This window comes from Cannabis sativa, chromosome 7, assembly GCF_029168945.1.
Source record: "Cannabis sativa cultivar Pink pepper isolate KNU-18-1 chromosome 7, ASM2916894v1, whole genome shotgun sequence".
In the NCBI taxonomy this organism is placed as follows: Eukaryota; Viridiplantae; Streptophyta; class Magnoliopsida; order Rosales; family Cannabaceae; genus Cannabis; species Cannabis sativa.
The window spans coordinates 9173190-9193511 of record NC_083607.1 but is presented as its reverse complement, the minus strand read 5'-3'; the positions used below and the strand labels follow the sequence as shown (position 1 = coordinate 9193511).

Here is a 20322-nt window from a genome sequence, read left to right as displayed (position 1 = left end):
AGTTTACTTGCATCTTGGATAAGTGATATATCCTTTCTAGGGCATTGGTTAAAGTAAGCTTGGGTTGGATGTATGGAGTATGCTTTGGAAGAAACCGATATTGAACTTGGATTAGATATAATAAACTTACCGTAATATCTATTCAATTCAATATCACCTAGTTGATCTTAGATCAAATGATCTCAATCCTGAGATGGTTAGGTTCTAGTTCAATTTTATTATTTGTGTTTTTCAATCTGTCCATTAAAGTCGTGTAACGCCCTATCCAAGAGGGACGCCACGCGTGTGCAATTTAATAAAATACCGATATTTATATAATATGTAATTATACTAAAAAGTGTGGGTAATTAAATTTTGATAATTAAAATTCAACTTTTAAAACTATTTAACAAAAGATAAGTGATATAGACTACGGGGTCCCCCTGTTTTCAAAATATTCACAAACTGGTTTCAAAGTATTTTACAACATAAACTTTATATTTCCAAAATACAATAAAAATAGAGCATCCTGTTTACTGGGCAGTGCCACTGCGACTGGTTTGTACATTGCTGCTGCGACCACGAACTCATGGTTGCTCAACTTAAGCCTTCCCTTTACCTGCACCATAAAGCACCCGTGAGTCACAGAGACTCAGCAAGAAAGTGATCAAAACAATAACTGAAAGAGAATGATTATCGACTAAATCCCATGTCATCATGTTTATTCATTACACAACATCATAAAATATTCCTTTACACATTACACATTCACATTACATAATCTTGGTACTTTATAAAGAACCCCTTTACCACTCGTTACCCACGAGCTGAATATGTCACTACCGTTGCCCGATAAAGCAAACGATAAATAAGAAACCTAACTGCGGTTTCAAGAGTAATTACTCGTAACGGTAATAACCGTTTCCAACCCTAGGTCATAACCTAGGCTCAATAAATATTTAATCAAAAATCTTGATAATAATCAAGGCCAACTCCATTCAACCATTAATCTTTAACCACATATGGTGCTTACCACTTTTCTTACCTTGGTTCAGAAATCAAGGGTACGGGACGACCTGAGTGGAAAACAAGCTAGGCGATCCCGGTCCTATGTCACGACAATTAAAACTCAAATGAACACCTTAACTTGATGTTTCCGGATTAAAACCCTAATTTAAAACCGATTAGACTTAGCCTTAACCAACTTTAAAATAACTCAAATAACTCAAAAACATTCAAAGGCAGGTACTAGGTTCAACCCCAAGCCAAAATAGGGTTCGGAGAAAACTCGAGAAATTTTTCCCCTACTGTAACCGGTCGACCGGTTGCTGTCAAACCAGAAAAATTCTAGGTTTTCTTCCCCAACTCGAACCAAAACCATTACAGACCTAAATTGCAATTCTAGAACAGTTCAATATACCAAGTATAACATATTCAACAGATCATTTAATCACAATTCACCATTTAACTCAAAATCACCATCTCACATGAAAATTTGCACTAAACATCACTTTCAACACCAATTCAATTAAACAGCCCTTAACTTCACTCAATTTTCATTCAAACAAGTTCCAATTCAACCCTAAGAACCTACCTTACCCTCAGTTTATACCCCAGCTCAGAATTCATTGAAAACCTTCACCAAACCTAAACTAAACTCAAGAAAAACCAATCAAGAGAAGAGTAGAAAATCATACCTTCACTTAGCTAGCTTCTAGGGCTTAGATTAGCTCAAGAGTGGATGAAATAGGATGAGTTTCACTTGGTTCTCAGCTGCTCCTAGGGTTCGACAGAAGGAAAAGAAGAAGAGAAGCTTGATGTGGTTTTTGAAAGGGTTTTCTTGCCTTGGAAGGAAACTCTTTAAATAGGGTTTTCTTTCTTTTTTTTTTTTTTGTTTAAAAAAAATAATAGGCAACTAAAATAAAAAGAAAAGTCAAAACACCTTAAATTTACTAATCTGCCCCTTTTCCTTAATTTAATTTAATTTTTTTTAAAAAAAAACCCTAGGGGCATTTTGGTAATTTCACTAATTCCCCAATCCGACATTCTAATAAAATTCTTACTTAATCCGGGATATTGTCAAAATAATTCTTTCATTAATGTCGTGACATTACTAATCACATCGCTAAATTTCCACAATTGTTGGGCCCGAAAATAATGTACTTCATTATATAATTTCTCAACAATTTACCTAAGTAAGATTATAATCCTACTTCGTTTTCAAAGTAATTACATATTTAATAAAATATTTCTATTTAAATATTATTTATTTTCTGGGATATTACAACTATCCCCCACCTATAGGAATTTTGTCCTCGAAATTTACCAGAAAAGCTCGGGATACAACTCCTGCATCTGCGACTCTAACTCCCAAGTCGCTTCTTCAACTTTGTTGTTCCGCCACAGCACTTTAACTAGGGGAATAGTCTTATTCCGCAGCACCTTTTCTTTCCTGTCTAAGATCTGTACTGGTTGTTCTTCATATGACAGGTCGGTTTGAAGCTCAATGTCTTCATAACTTAAGATACGAGTTGTATCAGATACATATTTCCGAAGCATCGAGATATGAAACACGTTATGAACCCCAGATAAAGCAGGAGGTAGAGCCAACCGATAAGCTACCTGACCTACTTCCTCAAGAATCTCAAATGGACCAATAAATCTGGGACTCAACTTTCCTTTCTTCCCGAACCTTCGCATTCCTTTCATTGGGGATACCCGAAGGAAAACAAAATCCCCAACTTGGAATTCAACATCTCTACGCTTTGGATCTGCGTAGCTTTTCTGTCTACTTTGGGAAGCAAGCATACGAGCTCGAATCTTTTCAATATCCTCACTCGTTCTTTGGACAGCTTCAGGTCCAAGATACCTACGTTCACTAGCCTCATCCCAGTGAATAGGTGATCGACATTTCCTTCCATAAAGCATCTCATACGGAGCCATGCCAATGGTACTCTAATAGCTATTGTTATAAGAAAACTCAATCAGAGGTAGGTACTTGTTCCAAGAACCTTCAAAGTCCATTACACATGCCCTCAACATATCCTCAAGTATCTGGATAGTCCTTTCAGATTGACCATCGGTTTGAGGATGAAAAGTTGTACTGAATTTCAACTTAGTACCCATTGCTTGCTGTAAACTTTCCCAGAATTTGGATGTAAATTTTGGATCTCGATCTGAAACTATCGACTTTGGGGCACCGTGAAGTCGAACTATCTCCTTGATATACAAATCAGCATATTGATCTATTGTATATGTTGTCCTCACCGGGAGAAAGTGAGCAGACTTCGTATATCGATCCACTATCACTCAAATAGAATCATAATACCCTACTATTCTGGGCAATCCCACTACAAAATCCATGGTGATGTCTTCCCATTTCCATTCGGGAATCTTTAAAGGTTGAAGCAAACCTTCCGGCCTTTGATGTTCTGCTTTAATTTGTTGACAGGTTAAACATCTTGACACATATTCAACAATATCCCTCTTCATACCCGGCCACCAATATAAAGCTTTCACATCATGATACATCTTGGTTGTTCCCGGGTGTAAGGAGTACGGTGTAGTATATGATTCATCAAGAATCTCCTGTCTAATTTCTTTGTCAACCGGTACACAGATTCTGTCCTTGTATCGCAACAACCCATCAGATAAACATGAAAAATCTTTTGCCAATCCGGCCTCTAACTTCTCCTTATGCCCCCGTAGCTCAAGATCGCCTTGTTGAGCTACTCTAATCCTTTCCAATAGATCAGACTATATGGTGATATTAGCAAGTTTTCCAATTACAAATTCAATTCCCGCTCTCGTCATATCCTCAGCCAACTTTGCTGAGATTTCCTTTAGTTCACAAACTTGCCCTGGTCCTTTTCGACTTAGAGCATCCGCTACCACATTTGCTTTACCAGGGTGGTAGAGAATCTCACAGTCATAGTCTTTGACCAGTTCTAACCATCGTCGTTGCCTCATATTTAAATCCTTTTGAGTGAAAAAGTACTTGAGGCTTTTGTGATCTGTATAAATTTCACATTTCTCACCGTACAGATAGTGACGCCAAACTTTTAGTGCAAAGACAACTGCTGCCAATTCAATATCATGGGTAGGATACCACTGTTCATACTCCTTCAATTGTCTGGATGCATAAGCAATCACTTTCCCTGACTGCATAAGAACACAACCTAACCCTTGTTTGGATGCATCACAATAAATCACAAACTTTTCATCATTCTTTGGTAAGGTTAGCACAGGAGCGGTAATCAACCTTTGCTTCAATTCCTGGAAACTACCTTCACACTTGTCAGTCCAAACAAATTTACAATTCTTCCGAGTCAATTCAGTTAAGGGCGTAGAAATCTTTGCAAAGCCCTTAACAAATCTTCGATAATACCCTGCTAACCCCAGGAAACTTCTAACTTCGGTTGCTGACTTAGGTCGAGGCCAGTCACGTACTGCTTCAATCTTTACTGGGTTCACTAAAATACCATCTTTACTCACCACATGCCCCAAGAAACTCACCTGAGGTAACCAAAATTCACATTTCTTAAACTTGGCATACAACTTATTCTCCCTGAGACGTTGTAATACCATTCAAAGATGTCTTTCGTGAGTCTCTTCTGAGTCTGAATAAATTAGAATGTCATCAATAAAGACCATAACAAAATCATCCCAACAGTCTTTGAACACTCGATTCATCAGGTCCATAAATGTTGCCGGGGCATTTGTTAATCCGAAGGACATTACCAAGAATTCATAATGACCATACCGGGTCCGAAAAGCTGTCTTGGGAATATCCTCCTCTCGAATCCTCAGTTGGTGATAACCAGACCGAAGATCAATCTTGGAAAAGACAGTATTTCCCTGCAGCTGATCAAATAAATCATCTATTCTTGGCAAAGGGTACTTGTTCTTCACTGTCAACTTGTTTAACTCCCGATAATCTATACACATTCGTAAAGTTCCATCTTTCTTTTTCACAAAAAAAAAAAAAAAGAACTGGTGCACCCCAAGGTGAAGTACTAGGTCTAGTAAATTTTAAATCCATCATCCCCTGTAATTGAACTTTTAACTCTTTCAGCTCCGCAGGTGTCATCCTGTAAGGACCTTTCGATACAGGTTCAGCTCCTGGTATTAGATCAATCTCAAAATCAATTTCACGCTTTGGTGGCAACCCCGGTAACTCTTCAGGAAACACATCCAGAAATTCTCGAACCACTGGACATGCTCTGGTCCCGCTAGTGGTTCCCTATTGATATCCACAACATTTGCTAAAAAACCAATGCACCCTTCACACAACAAATCTCTAGCTTTAAGCGCTGAAATTAAGGGAATCCAAGATCCCTGCATCTTACCCACAAATACAAAGGGGTCCTCGCCCTCAGGCTGAAAAGTTACCATTTTTCTCTTGCAATCAATGATGGCATTGTATTTAGCAAGCCAATCCATTCCCAAGATAACATCAAAATCCTCCAGATTCAATTCTATCAGATCAACTGATAACTCTCTTCCTTCCACAAATACTGGAAGGGATCGAACCCACCTGCTGGAGATAACCAACTCCCCAGTAGGCAGCAAGGTTCCAAAACCTCTAGAAAGCACATCACTAGGTCTATTCAACTTCTCAATTATTCTACTTGAAATATAAGAATGCGTCGCACCAGAATCAATTAGAACAGTCAATAAAGTACCAGCAACAGAAAGTTGACCTGTCACAGTAGAAGGACCAACATCAGCCTCAGCTTGAGTCAGGGCAAACACTCGGGCAGGAGCGGGTGTATCATCCTTCTTTTGCTCTAGTCGTAGCAATTATGGACAATTTCTCTTTATGTGACCCACTATTCCACAGTGGAAACAGGCCCTGGCCTGACACTCGCCCAGGTGATGCCTTTTACACCTCGGACATTCAGGAAAAGTTCGCCAGTTTTCGTTTCCACCACGACGGAAACCTTGGTTACCCTGGAATCTTTTGTTTGGGCCTGCCGCTAATGATTCACCAGGTGTTTTCTTGCGGTCACCGGGATCAGTACCCCTATCCGAACCAGCACCTGCTGTTTGCTTCCATGAATCTCTTCTGACAATATTTTTCTTTCGTATCTGAACTTCTGCACCCTCAAAAACTAAGGCCAGTTCAACTATCTGAGCATAAGTTCAGGCAACCCCCGGTTGTTTAGAAGCAACAATCACGTCCCGAGCGATGTGTTCATCCAGCCCTCGAATGAACTTTGCTTTCCTAGCAGCTTTAGTAGCCACCTCATCTGAGGTAAACTTTGCCAGTCGATCAAACTTAGTGGCATACTCTGTCACAGTCATACTACCCTGAGTTAACCGTATAAACTCTTCTGCCTTTGCTGCCCGAATAGACTCATTATAATACTTCTCATAAAATAAGGCCCGGAAGGCTTCCCAGGTCATGTTATTCAGATCATGACCCTGAGATACAATCTCCCACCAAATACGAACATCATCTCGCAACATATAAGTAGCACACCTGACACGGTCATTATCTTCAACTCGCATAAAATCAAAAATGGATGTTATCATACTCATCCATTGCTCCGCCTTGAGTGCATCAGGATTAGGGTTTAGAGCAGGCTGAGCTCGCTGCTCTCTCAATTCTCTAATTTGCTCACCCTACTGTCGAATAGTCTCTTGCATTGCAGCATATAACTCTTCCCAGTTAGGTGGTGGTAGAGGGTTCTCACCCTCACCGGCAGCCCCGAGCCCAGCTAGCTCACGGGTACCCCTACCAGTCCGCCTCGGGTGCATAACTATACACCTGCGATCACATTCCAAGTAATAGCAATACTGATAAGTATTTCCATATATTATAATTTTGCCCACACCATTCCAATATCAACATAATTCAAATAATCAATTATTCAGAAAATTAACAAACTATCTTTTAACTTAAAGCTTACTAAACCATGAGTCGATCAGGTCCATGCAGCCAATGTACATATCAAACTAGTCTTTAAGATCTAAAAACCTTGGCGCTCTGATACCATGTTGTAACGCCCTATCCAACAGGGACGCCACATGTGTGCAATTTAATAAAATATTGATATTTATATATAATATGTAATTATACTAAAAAGTTTGGGTAATTAAATTTCGATAATTAAAATTCAACTTTTAAAACTATTTAACAAAAGATAAGTGATATAGACTACGGGGTCCCCCTGTTTTCAAAATATTCACAAACTGGTTTCAAAGTATTTTACAACATAAACTTTATATTTCCAAAATACAATCAAAATAGAGCATCATGTTTACTGGGCAGTGCCATTGTGGCTGGTATGTACATTGGTCCTGCGACCACGAACTCATGGTTGCTCAACTTTAGCCTTCCCTTTACCTGCACCATAAAGCACCCGTGAGTCACAGAGACTCAGCAAGAAAGTGATCAAAACAATAACTGAAAGAGAATGATTATCGACTAAATCCCATGTCATCATGTTTATTCATTACACAACATCATAAAATATTCCTTTACACATTACACATTCACATTACATAATCTTGGTACTTTATAAAGTACCCCTTTACCAGTCGTTACTCACAAGCTGAATATGTCACTATCGTTGCCCGATAAAGCAAACGATAAGTAAGAAACATAACCGCAGTTTCAAGAGTAATTACTCGTAACGGTAATAACCGTTTCCAACCCTAGGTCATTACCTAGGCTCAATAAATATTTAATCAAAAATCTTGATAATAATCAAGGCCAACTTTATTCAACCATTAATCTTTAACCACATATGGTGCTTACCACTTTTCTTACCTTGGTTCAGAAATCAAGAGTACAGGCCTACCTGAGTAGAAAACAAGCTAGGCGATCCCGGTCCTATGTCACGATAATTAAAACTCAAATGAACACCTTAACTTGATGTTTTCCGGATTAAAACCCTAATTTAAAACCGATTAGACTTAGCCTTAACCAACTTTAAAATAACTCAAATAACTCAAAAACATTCAAAGGCAGGTACTAGGTTCAACCCCGAGCCAAAACAGGGTTCGGAGAAAACCCGAGAAATTTTTCCCCTACTGTAACCGGTCGACCGGTTCTGGTACACCAGAACCAACCGGTAGACCGGTTGCTGTCAGACCAGAAAAATTCTAGGTTTTCTTCCCCAACTCGAACCAAAACCATTACAGACCTAAATTGCATTTCTAGAACAGTTCAATATACCAAGTACAACATATTCAACACATCATTTAATCACAATTCACCATTTAACTCAAAATCACCATCTCACATGAAAATTTGCACTAAACATCACTTTCAACACCAATTCAATTAAACAGCCCTTAACTTCACTCAATTTTCATTCAAACAAGTTCCAATTCAACCCTAAGAACCTACCTTACCCTCAGTTTATACCCCAGCTCAGAATTCATTGAAAACCTTCACCAAACCTAAACTAAACTCAAGAAAAACCAATCAAGAGAAGAGTAGAAAATCATACCTTCACTTAGCTAGCTTCTAGGGCTTAGATTAGCTCAAGAGTGGATGAAATAGGATGAGTTTCACTTGGTTCCCAGCTGCTCCTAGGGTTCGGTAGAAGGAGAAGAAGAAGAGAAGCTTAATGTTGTTTTTGAAATGGTTTTCTTGCCTTGGAAGGAAACTGTTTAAATAGGGTTTTCTTTCTTTTTTATATTTTTTGTTTAAAAAAAATAATAGGCAACTAAAATAAAAAGAAAAGTCAAAACACCTTAAATTTACTAATCTACCCCTTTTCATTAATTTAATTTATTTTTTTTAAAAAAAAAAAAACCAAGGGGCATTTTGGTAATTTCACTAATTCCCTAATCCGACATTCTCATAAAATTCTAACTTAATTCGGAATATTCTCAAAATAATTCTTTCATTAATGTCGTGACATTACTAACCACATCGCTAAATTTCCACGATTGTCGGGCCCAAAAATAACGTACTTCATTAAATAATTTCTCAACAATTTACCTAAGTAAGATCATAATCCTACTTCGTTTCCAAAGTAATTACATATTTAATAAAATATGTCTATTTAAATATTATTTATTTTCTGGGATATTACAAGTCGACCAATGGATCTTCTCATGACATATAAATTAAGGACATGATAGTTCATCTGAGTGGGAGCGCTAATCATAGATACAGAATCTATAGCTTTTATCCGGACATAGAAGTGAAACAATGATTTTCTTTGAGCTTGGCTTAATAGAGATAAATGATAAAGCGCTCATTTTAGTGATTATATTAGTTCACTGAAATATCATCTATAGGAAGATAAGTATTTTAAGGATAAAATACATTGAAGGGTGTAACGGTAATTTTGTCCCTACTCAATGTAAATCATCTATAGAGGATCATTGATTATTAGAACTATAACAAATGGATAACTGATAGCATATTTATATCGTGGAACATATAGATCGTTCTATATAATTGAGAGTGCAATTCTAAATCTATAGTGGTGCAAGAAGGAATTAATAAGTTAGAGAATTTACTTAGTAAACTCTAGATTTACTTATTGGAAGCTTGGTTATATAGGTCCATGGTCCCCATATTAGTTGAGACAAACTGCTTGTAACACTCAGTTAATTGATTTTAATTAATCAATTATAATTATAAAATTAGACTATGTCTAGTTTATGAATTTTTACCAAGAAATAGCTTGATTGTGAAGAAATAGGATTTTAGGGTTTATTTATTAATTGTGAAACTTTGTGGAGTCTAATTAATAAATAATATAAATGATAATTTTATTTGATAATTAATTTAATTATTAAATAAATAGTTTTGGCATTTATAGGATTGAAATTGTAAAATATGGTATTTGTGAAAAATAGATAAATGGTTGAGAAAAATGGCAAAAATCTAACTAGTAATGGACCCACATAGGGGTTGGCCACTAAGTCTATTTTTTGCCATTATTTTATTCCAAATAATTCAATCCTAACCCTAAGTGAATTAGTATAAAAAGAAAAGAATGGTCTTATAATCTAACTAATGACTCTTGACCTAGTTTTCTTCTTGTCATACGACTAAAGAATTTGAGACTTCTTCTTCTTCTTTTCTCTCTTCTATATATCTTCTTCACCATTAAAATTCAAGCTTTAGTGATTGAGTGCATGCCCACCCATAGCAAGTTAGTCCTCAATCATAGTGTGTAAGACTGTGAAGAATCCAAACAATTGAAGAGTTTCGGGCTCAGATCTTGATTATACTCTGTGACATAAATGAACAAGGGTTAGAGATCTGAGTGAAAGGAGTCATTCAATTTCGCTGCAACTAATGTAAGGTTTCTCATACCTTTTATGAGTTTAATTTTCATCGTTTTAGAAATTCATATTTAGGATGTTAAAAGCGTACTTGTTAATAAATCTAAGTCCTGGTAAAATATATTCCAACAATGGAGGAGTAACAAATAAACATCGACCACTAATTCTACTATGGTGGCTGAGTTCATTTCATGTTTTGAGGCTACATCTCATGGTGTGTGGCTAAATCATTTCATTTTAGGCCTTAGAGTTGTTGATTCCGTATCAAGGCCATTAAGAATGTTCTATGACAATTTAACTATTGTTTTCTTGGCTAAGAACTAAAAAAAATTTGGAAGTCGAAGCAAGCACATTGACATTAAGTACTTAGCTATTAGAGAACGTGTTAAGAAAAATAAAGTGGTCATTCAACACATTAGCACTGAATTGATGATTGTCGATCCTATGACAAAAGACTTGCCACCTAATAAATTCAAGGATCATGTAGAAAACATGAGACTTGATTCCCTTATGTAATTTGTACAAATAAAGTTATTGTTAATGAAATTCTTATTTTGATATTTTCTCATATTTATGCACATCTTAATTTTTATTTGAAAAAATTTTAGAGGACTAGAATAAATATAAAGTTTAGGATTTATTCACTTAAATACAATGCTACAGAAAGTACATTGTTATATAATGAATATATCGTAATACATAGAAGACAATACTCATCATATAATGAGGACCTATTGCTATTATTCATATGTTACGTTGAGTTTAAGTGGGAGAATATTAGAATATTTCTAATAGTAGTACGAAATCACTCAAATTGAGTTTGCATTATCTCGTTGACTGTATTTGATCACAAGTCAATATATGATAAGTATGAATATTCTATATATGGTCAGATTTTGATTTACCGAATCATTCATTTTTCGATTTGATTTTTTGAATTAATTGTCAAAATATTTTGAAAATTAATGTGCCACAGATACTGATGAAGTGTCTTGGTTTCCGAGCTCCTCACTCATTCTGTACAAATAGTAAATTCCATCTAAAAAGAGTAGAGAGAGTTTGAAAGTCCGATTACCCAATCCGAAGCAACACAAGAATTAAAACTTAAAGATCAATGGCTGAAGGTATTACGATATCTTTCGTCGCCATCATATACGCTTGATATGTTTTTATTATTCTGCTTTGCATATCGATCGTATGCTTTATTTTTTATATAATAAAGTGTAACAACATGAATAGTGATTAATGAATATATGTATATATATATATATATATATATATAAAATTAACTAAATTATGAGTTAATTTTGATAGCAAAAGAACTATGTGGAGTCATAGCTTTCATTTATTAAATTTTCATTTGTATGACATAAACTGTAAAAGAAAAAAAAAATTGCACCGAATCTCATATTGAGAAAAATTGGTTAATCGAGTGTCTCATTATCCTTAAATATTTATTACAACTTTACAAGTAAAGAACAAAGTTTTAAGGGGAATTTGAAGGAGAAAACACAACGGAAGGAGGTCATTTGAGCACATCAAATACATGAAATATGAAAATGAGAGCATTCATCTATTTATGAACATAGCCAACATTCTTGTATTTCCTTCTTTCATTTTTTTTTTCTCTTTACAAACACATGTTGATCTGAGTCAGTAGGGAGCAAAAACAGTACTAGAAAAGTGAGAATGTTCATGAAGATGAGGCATCAGCTCCTCTCTTACAAACATCTGCTTGAACAACAATGTAAAAAGGGAAAAGGCTAATATACCTAATATAGTACGTACTATGCCTATTGGTTGATCACATAAAAGAGCTAGCTTCTAGAGTTCACTTCTTTCTCAGATATCATCCTTCTGAAACCGATCCCTTATTGATGGGATCGGTGTATTTCTACAGTCAAGAGACTCTGCACCTATTTGAGATGCAGAAACTTCATGTACTGTGTTTGATAATGACTTTGCTTTTTCATTTGGACTTCCATAACTGTTTCCTTTCGTCTCAATGCTGAGATAATCTGTCAAGACCTTTTTCACGCCTATTCCACGCTGGGCAAGCTTGCCACTGGTGATGAATGGTGATCTATCACCTCTTGCTGGGCTAACTAGGTGTGCAGGAGAGAAACTTGGAGTGGCAAAAGCTGTTTTGTATGGAGTGCTTGGAACAGGAACAGAGTATGGGGTTGTAACACCATTTTGAGATAGCAAACCGACTTTTGAGATCGATGAGAACTGATCAGAATGCTTGGTTAAGTCATCCACATAGAGTAAATCATCTATACGTGCTACTATGTTAAATGCAAGGCTCTCTAAAACTCTTGAATAACTCTCCAAAATGGATTTCCCAACATCCTGAAATAGAATTGAATTTTATCATTTGTATTAGATTAGAAGACATCTAGAAGAAACCATCTGAGTTCACAAAAGTACAAACCTTATTGTACTGAATTTTGCTCATATCTAATGCTGTTTGAGGAAGACCGGGGAACCTTTGTTTCAAGCAGAGCAGGAGACTTTCGGCTCTATCTGCAAGTAGTTCCCTTTTCTCAGCATCAACCATCAGATCTTTGACCATTTCCCATGATGATCTTGAGCTGGATCTGGACGTGTTACTGGCGGGTTTGGAGTTTACTTTTCTGCGCCACACATATATTGAGGCTTCTGCTCGATTGGCAATCTCTATCGCTTGATGTTCGGAAGATAAGTCAATGCAATCAAGTAGACATTCAGGATAAAATTGTTCCGATGATATGTACCGGTATATAAGATCTCCCAAACAGGCTTTTCCATTCTGAAGACAAAATGAAAAAAACACTTTCATCACATCTCATGGAACACAAAATCTGGAAGGCTTTAATGGTAAATTTAAACAATACAAACGATTCATACCTTTGGAAGAGATTCTAGATACGATTCAGGGATTCCCATATCAGCTAAAGTAATACTGTTGATAGCCATGGCAGCTTTTAATATTTGATTTGTGCAGTCACGCTTATGTTGCAATTGTTTTCTTGTATCTTCATGGAGGCCACCGGTAGGAACTCGGGGTACAGGCAACCACCACTTCTCTTCTTGACGCTGAAGTGATCTTCGGAGAGAAGATGATCCATCGTCATCTTGGGTCAAAATCCCTTGATCAACATACCAGAACTCTGTGTTCTCAAAACCGTCCAATATTTCCTGAAACAATCAGCTAACATTTTATAAGTAAAGTGGCCTTGTAGAAATGGATTCATTTTATTTACAATTTAACAAAAGTAAGGGTCTCTTACAAGAAGCATGTTATCCAATTTACGAAGTGCTGGAAGATTAACGTACAGATCTGAGCGCGGTCTGCAAGTCATGATCTGAAGAACAGAATAAAATAATTAACATTTAAAGAAGCTGAAGGTATAAGTCAGCTCAATTGAATTAAAATCACTTAGAAGTAATAGGGGTTCCTTAAAAAAAAAAGAATACTGTCTGACTAATACTTATAAGAAGGCCCTTATAATTTATAGCTACCTTAACTACCCTATGCTGAGTTTGTTAGTTTCCTTTTGTCTTCTTAGGGGTTTTCAGGAATTGTGTTGTCTCCAGTTTCTGATAACAGAAACCTATGATTAAAAGAATGTCACATCTAAATTTGGAGGGAATTGACATTTCTAAGCACATACAATTCATTATTGTATGAACATACTGGATCAGTTATTTCAATTATATAAAAAAAGAATCCTTGATAAAGTTACTACTCTATGTCATAGTTGCCAAATTTAAACAAATTTTTAAGTCTTAAGCTTTGTGTTAGCCTCTAAAGAGAGATCTGAAGTTCATGGCATTCGAGCATTTGAAAGAATAAACCAAGAAACATGGACTAGCAACATTTTGGAGTGTAATTAACACATAAGAAAACAGTATATCTTGATGAAGGGCTATCTGAAAGCATGACAGATTGATATATTTAGCTACAAAAATTGAAGATGAATTCTGATTATACCTCAAGTTTGCTTCCATCTGGAAATGTCTGCCAAGAAGGTATCAACTCCACAATGTGATCACTCACACAAAGAAGCCATTCCATCTCTCTTCGCCACATCATTTTCTTCTCGGACTGTAGAGGTTCTAACCTCCAAAGTTGCCCAAATAGGGTAGCTACACGAAGGAAAAAGGGAACAGCATAAGATTATCATACAAACTAATAAACTTTAGTTAAGAACAAATTAGTCCTAAAAAGCTAAGCTTTTAAAGAACCAAAGTTCATTATATAGACCACATTACCACAAAGATTAGTAATGGCATTGGATATAGCCAATGCCGTAGAAACCCCATTTCCACAACCCGACATATCCTCTCCAAGCAGCAATTTTGAGAACCTTTCCTTCATCATTTCAATCTCTACATGTACATAAGTTAATCAGATCAAATTAAACATTGTAATCCTTACATAAACGTGTTTCTAAAATATAGAAATCGTGAAAAAGAAGAAGAAGCAAACACAAGCTATGCCATACCTGACACTGATGATCCTTGTTTCTCAAGTTTTCTATCATCCAAACAAGCTTTCTCTTTGGTTTCCTTACCACTACTGTGACTTGTGCAATCTGGTGCCTCAGATTTCTCAGCAGACCAACCCAATGTGGCCGGAGAAGATGACTCTTCAGAGCTACTATGACTATGTTCTTCATGCCCTGTCGTCTCAGAAGTCAGAAAATCAGAACTTGAACTGCTCTCACGACCCTTTTCCGAAATTATTAAATCCCCAAATGTCTCCATTCCACCAACATTTTTATCAAACACTTGACATTCTTTATCTTCAACCCTTTCTTTCTTCACATCCAAACTCTCCATACCAGCTCTCCCTTGAAAAAAACCAGGCGAAGCCAAGAAAACAGAGTTGTTCACCACCGTACCATTAAACCGAAACCTGCTCGAACAACAGCCACAACCAGTGCCACCATTATCCAAAAACCGAACTTTACAGTACAAGTTGCGAATATTCCTCGAGACCCAAAACCCCAAAACAGCAAATGGGATTGGACTAACACAGCTTCTGAGCTTCGACCTTGGATTTCCCAGATGGGTTTTCTCTATTCTTCCCTCCTGGCGGGTGAAAGCTCTTTCCATATGGATTCAACCATGTTTGAAACTGAAGGGTTTTTCACAGAGAAATACTCAGAGAATGCGGTAGAGGAGCGTTCCTTATTAATGTGAATAGTTGTAATGATGGCCAAAGCTTGCTTAAACACATGAAGAGGAGCTTCCTTCTCTTACTACTAGTCTAGTACCAACATTTCCATTTTCATTGATTTAAAGCTCACTCTTTTATTTATATATTTATTATTTGTTATTATTATTTTTCTTATTTATTGCTTTAGCTTTGGTTAAACTATGGTCCTAAAATGATAAGTACATATTTATAAATCGAACTTTGGTTTGAAAAATATATTAAACAAAGTTCATGGGAGTCGTGTAAACGACGGATCCCTCAATGATGTCTCTTACCCATTTTTTTTCTTTTTAATTTCATTAGTCATTTACATATTTTCTTTAGTTTAATAGTCAAAGCCAACACAAATAGGGTTTGTGCAACTTTACAAATTTACCCTTCATGGGAAATTACCAACACATCCCATGGTTGAAACTCGACTAGATATGGTTGATAATGTGCATATTATAGTATTTTTTAGAAAGATAAAAAATATATGATGAAATTGTGATGATTGTTTTTCCAAAAAGTTAAGGCATTTTTATTAGGAATGAAACCATTGAGATAAGCATATTTTTTAAAATTTGGAATACTATTAACATTAAACATAGTTAATAGTTAAGAGAGCTTTTACATGAGTGAATAACACACCTAAGTCTTAAGTGAAGTTTGATTATTTGAGTTTGAGAAGAAACACCTTTATCACTTGCGCTCCACATTGTCTCTTACACTAATGATGTTTTTAGTCATTTTTGTTGGTAATGTAAAGTGAAACAAAGAAGATTCTTTTAACCCACAGAAGAGTAGAAGAAGGTACAAAATGTCAGAGATGCTAAATAATGGGGTCTAAGTGTAAGTTGAGGGAAAAAATCATAAGGTTAAAACAATTTTTTTTTTTTAACAAAAGACGATATATTAAAAATTAAAAGTTTTAAACCTGATGGTTATTACAAAAAAAAATTGTAAGAATAGCATCAACATTGAACCAACCATACATGTTGTGGGTGAAAGCCCATTTTACCACGTTAAGGGTCAAAAAGTTATAAGACCGAACAATATTAGAGAACAAATATCCCACAAAAAAAGAAAATTATAGTGCTTTTGTAGTGACTCGTATAATTATTAATTTTCATCTCGAGTCAACTCCATTAAGAGAATTGATCACTACCCGAAAAAAGAGAAAGAGGGAAGAACGTTTTACTGCCACACAAGTTAATAACAATGTATGCTCATGAGGATATGTGTGTAAATTCACAAATTACCATTGGAAAAAACATTATTTTGTACTAGGTATTATTCTTATTTGAGAGATAGGTCCCAGATCTAATATCACCCGGATGATGATAAGCAAAGAAACAATGCAGAAGAATGGAAAAGGCATACTAGGCATATTGGTTGGTTCTCAGAAGCCAGAGATTGATAATGCTAAGATGAAGAGAAAGTGATATTTTTGTCTTGAGAAGAATCCAAGGGACAAGGGTATTTTGGTAAATCCAAGTATGCATTTAATCATCTCATATGTAGGTTAATTTACTAATTTTGTAGATCTAAAGAAGTAAAGAGAATTTAAAGATTGCTCATTGCTGTATTATTATGCATACGGCTCAGTAGTGTTCATAAGTTATACTAGGGTGTATACTATAGGCCATTTTTTATTTTATTTGAAAACTCTTTAGACCATTTTGGAAGCTACATCAATCAATTATTTTTATGACACTTAACAAATAATGCTTTAACAATCAATGATGCCAAGAGCTTCACCACCCATATGTAATTGAGTACAATTTTAAGTTGCTATAATCACATGATAATGTTAACTATATTGGAATGTGTCCCATGGATCTTTAACCCACTTTGAAAGCTTAGATATACATATATCACTTTTGAGGTATAAATGAGATCCTAACTACAAACCCATCCCCAAAAGATAGAGATAGATATGTAGATAGATGTGTATACATACATATGTATGTCCATATATATTTATATGTATATATATATATAGAGAGAGAGAGAGAGATGTGGGGTAATGTGCATATGATTAAAGATGACAAGAAAATTGTAGAAATGCCAAGAGAGTTTGGTGCCTTCGTGTTCAATTTCCCCAATCAAATAAGCATATTTGTTGGTTTCTTCAGACAAGTTCAATTCAAATGCCACATTGGCCATTTCTTTATCTCTATCTCTTTCTATAAGAATAATATATATTATGATGCTCCCATTGTAAGTTTTGTTTGTATAAAGTCTACTTTTCAATCAAAACCCAATACACACATTAATTGAAAAAAAAAAAAAAAAAAAACCCTTTTTGAACGAATTTATTATGTACAAACTTAAATTGTTGTAGCAACAACGGTTGGTCCCTTAAAATAAACTTGAGCTAGCTAGTAGTTTTAGAGAGAGCTTTGCTTATATCCCAAAATATTAAAAAGGTGGGGATGAGTTGTAGTTGTAGCTGTAGTTGTGGTTCTCATTATTAAAAATTGAATCATAAATAACTACTACTAGTAGTGGTACAATAGTACCATAGATAGACTAGTTTCTAACCTCTACCACTTTTTCTAACTTACCTTGTAAGGCTTTATATGTATTCCAATCCAAATCTCTATTACAATATTCCATAATTTTCATATATATAATATCTATGGTCCCCGGTTGTTATACTAACTGAAACAAAAAATGAGAAAAAAAGAAAGGTTCTTCTCAACGGCTATAGCAATTTGATTGTGATGTTGACTAACCATTTGAAAAAATGGTAGAGGGAGATCCATGAGAATTAATGTCTTTATTTTCAAGTTTGTTAATTGTTGTGATTCTACTTTAAAGCTATTGAAGCTCCACTTTTCGATTTATCATGTAGTGTGTGTACACAAATTTTCTTTTGGAAAGGTAAAATAAAATACTAATACCAACCCACAAAAGTTAGATAAAAACAAATCAACAAATGGTGGGATTGAATTAATGACAATAAACTTCATCATTAGATTACAACTTTGTAAGTAAATACTACCCTATAATCACACTATTCTTCTTGTACAAAAAATTTCATAAACCGCCCGAATTAATCGAAAAAACTAATGAAAAATTCAAACCGAAAAAATCCAACCAAATTATAAACTGCCCAATCTGTTAATTGGGTTAGTTAAAAATAAATATAACCTACACAATAAACCTGATGTAACCCGAATAAATTTATTCTTTTTTACTTTTTAATTTTATAATTTTCTATCTTTAATTTTATTATAACATAAATAATAATATATAATATAATTTAAAAAAAAAAAAAAAAAAAAAAAAACACTCCAAATGGTCAGACTTCTCTCACTCTCTATTTCTCTCTCCACTGTATCTAACTTATCTATCTAATTCTAAATCTCAAAGACTCAAAACAAACCATCTTCTTCTTCTCTTTTTATTATCGTTGGTGTCGTCAACACTAATCACTCAGCACCTCTGATGTAGTAGCAGGCAGCGGGAGGAGAAGGCTTTCCATCAATCCACCCACCCAAGACCATGTCCGTCGCCACTTCCAGCAGTGTCCCTGTCACTCCAACCACGAACTGTCCGAAAAAAAAATACAATGAAAACTCTACTAAAATACTCAAAATACAGTTTACATCGTCGGGTAAAGAATTCTCGACGGCTTGTAAAACCATCGCCTGTACGAGCGTCGTGAATACTTGTAGAATAGGCGACGATAGCAAAATTTCAGTATAAAAGAATTCTCGATGATTTAAAACTGTTGCCTATACTATAGGTGACAGTTTTAAATCGTAACATATAGTATAGTCAACGATTTTAAATCGTCGCCATAGTGGATTTCCCAAAAAAAATCATCGCATTCATCCTCGTCAAAACCAAGATGGGAGTTTTGTTTGACCTTAAGAGCTCCGAAGAGTCGAGATATGGGCCATGGTTTTGCTGAAACCACAACCCAGAGATCTCGGACGATCTATAAAATACAAAAATCTCAAAAATACATAAATCTCAAAATAAAAAAATAATAAAGAAGTTATGAGAGAGAGAGAGAGGATTGATAGGTGGTCATGGTCGCTCGTGGTCGCGCGTCTATCTTCGGATGAGAGAGAAAGAGAGAGAGAGAGAGAGAGAGAGAGAGAGAGAGAGAGAGAGAAAGACGAGTGACAGTAGTTCTTGTGGTGGAGCTAGTTGTGGCCGACCATGGTGGAGCTTGAACATGCTTTCGTCTATGTTGGAGCTCGTGAAAGAGAAAGCGAGAAAGAGAGAGCGAGAGACGAGAGATGAGTGATGGAGCTCGTGGACTGCCGTCTATAAGAAAGAGAGATGGAGAACTCTAGAGAGAGAGAGACTGAGATTTTGAAAATGTGTAGATTTGAAAAAATTTAGATCTAAAACGTGTTATATTAGAGCGAGAAAAAACTTGTTATTTAAAAAATTTTAGATTTGAACTAATTGCCGACGGTCAAAACCTGTGACCTATACTATAAGCCACGGTTTAAAATTGTCGCCTATAGTATAGGCCACAATTTTTAATTGTCGATAATTTCCCTTTAAAAAATGGAAAATTTACATCAAAAATATAAAAACTCAACAATATTACATCAATACCTTCACACGGCCCCTACTACTTTTTTACTTTTTATAGTGTTTTATTTACACAAATACCACTCACACACTCCATTAGCATGCATGATGTTATTTGACAAGTTTTACACTCAATTTATTTTTCCGTCGAGTGAGAGAAGAAAATGAGAACAGAGGCAGCGACTCAATAAGCGCAGTGGTAGGATTCTCCGGCGAGACACGGCGGCTGGAGCGAAGAGAGTCTAAGTTTGTAACTGGAGCAGCAGAGGAGGACGTCGAAGAAGAAGGTTGGAGATGGCGGAGGCACCGACGGTTGAGGTGACGGAGTAGATAGC

The 20322-nt window shown here is 35.6% G+C and overlaps 1 protein-coding gene across 1 annotated transcript; it reads right to left on the bottom strand.

The window, feature by feature from the left end:
- Positions 1–11791: 11791 nt before the first annotated feature.
- On the bottom strand, positions 11792–15750 carry LOC115697732 (rop guanine nucleotide exchange factor 7). The gene is made up of 7 exons (XM_030624846.2): positions 14730–15750; positions 14497–14613; positions 14216–14370; positions 13512–13586; positions 13129–13419; positions 12674–13030; positions 11792–12591 (listed from the first exon to the last, which is right to left on the bottom strand). Exons 1-7 carry the CDS (start codon positions 15340–15342, stop codon positions 12082–12084), a joined length of 2118 nt encoding a protein of 705 aa, XP_030480706.1. The 5' UTR covers positions 15343–15750; the 3' UTR covers positions 11792–12081.
- Positions 15751–20322: the final 4572 nt, after the last annotated feature.

Bases quoted from the DNA above. Each gene is read 5' to 3' on its own strand.
- LOC115697732 (XM_030624846.2), bottom strand. From the start codon at position 15,342: ATGGAAAGAGCTTTCACCCGCCAGGAGGGAAGAATAGAGAAAACCCAT. The intron at 14,614-14,729 runs GTATGGCATAGC...ATGTACATGTAG, and splicing joins ACAAGGATCATCAGTGTCAG to AGATTGAAATGATGAAGGAA. The intron at 14,371-14,496 runs GTAATGTGGTCT...TCCTTCGTGTAG, and splicing joins TGCCATTACTAATCTTTGTG to CTACCCTATTTGGGCAACTT.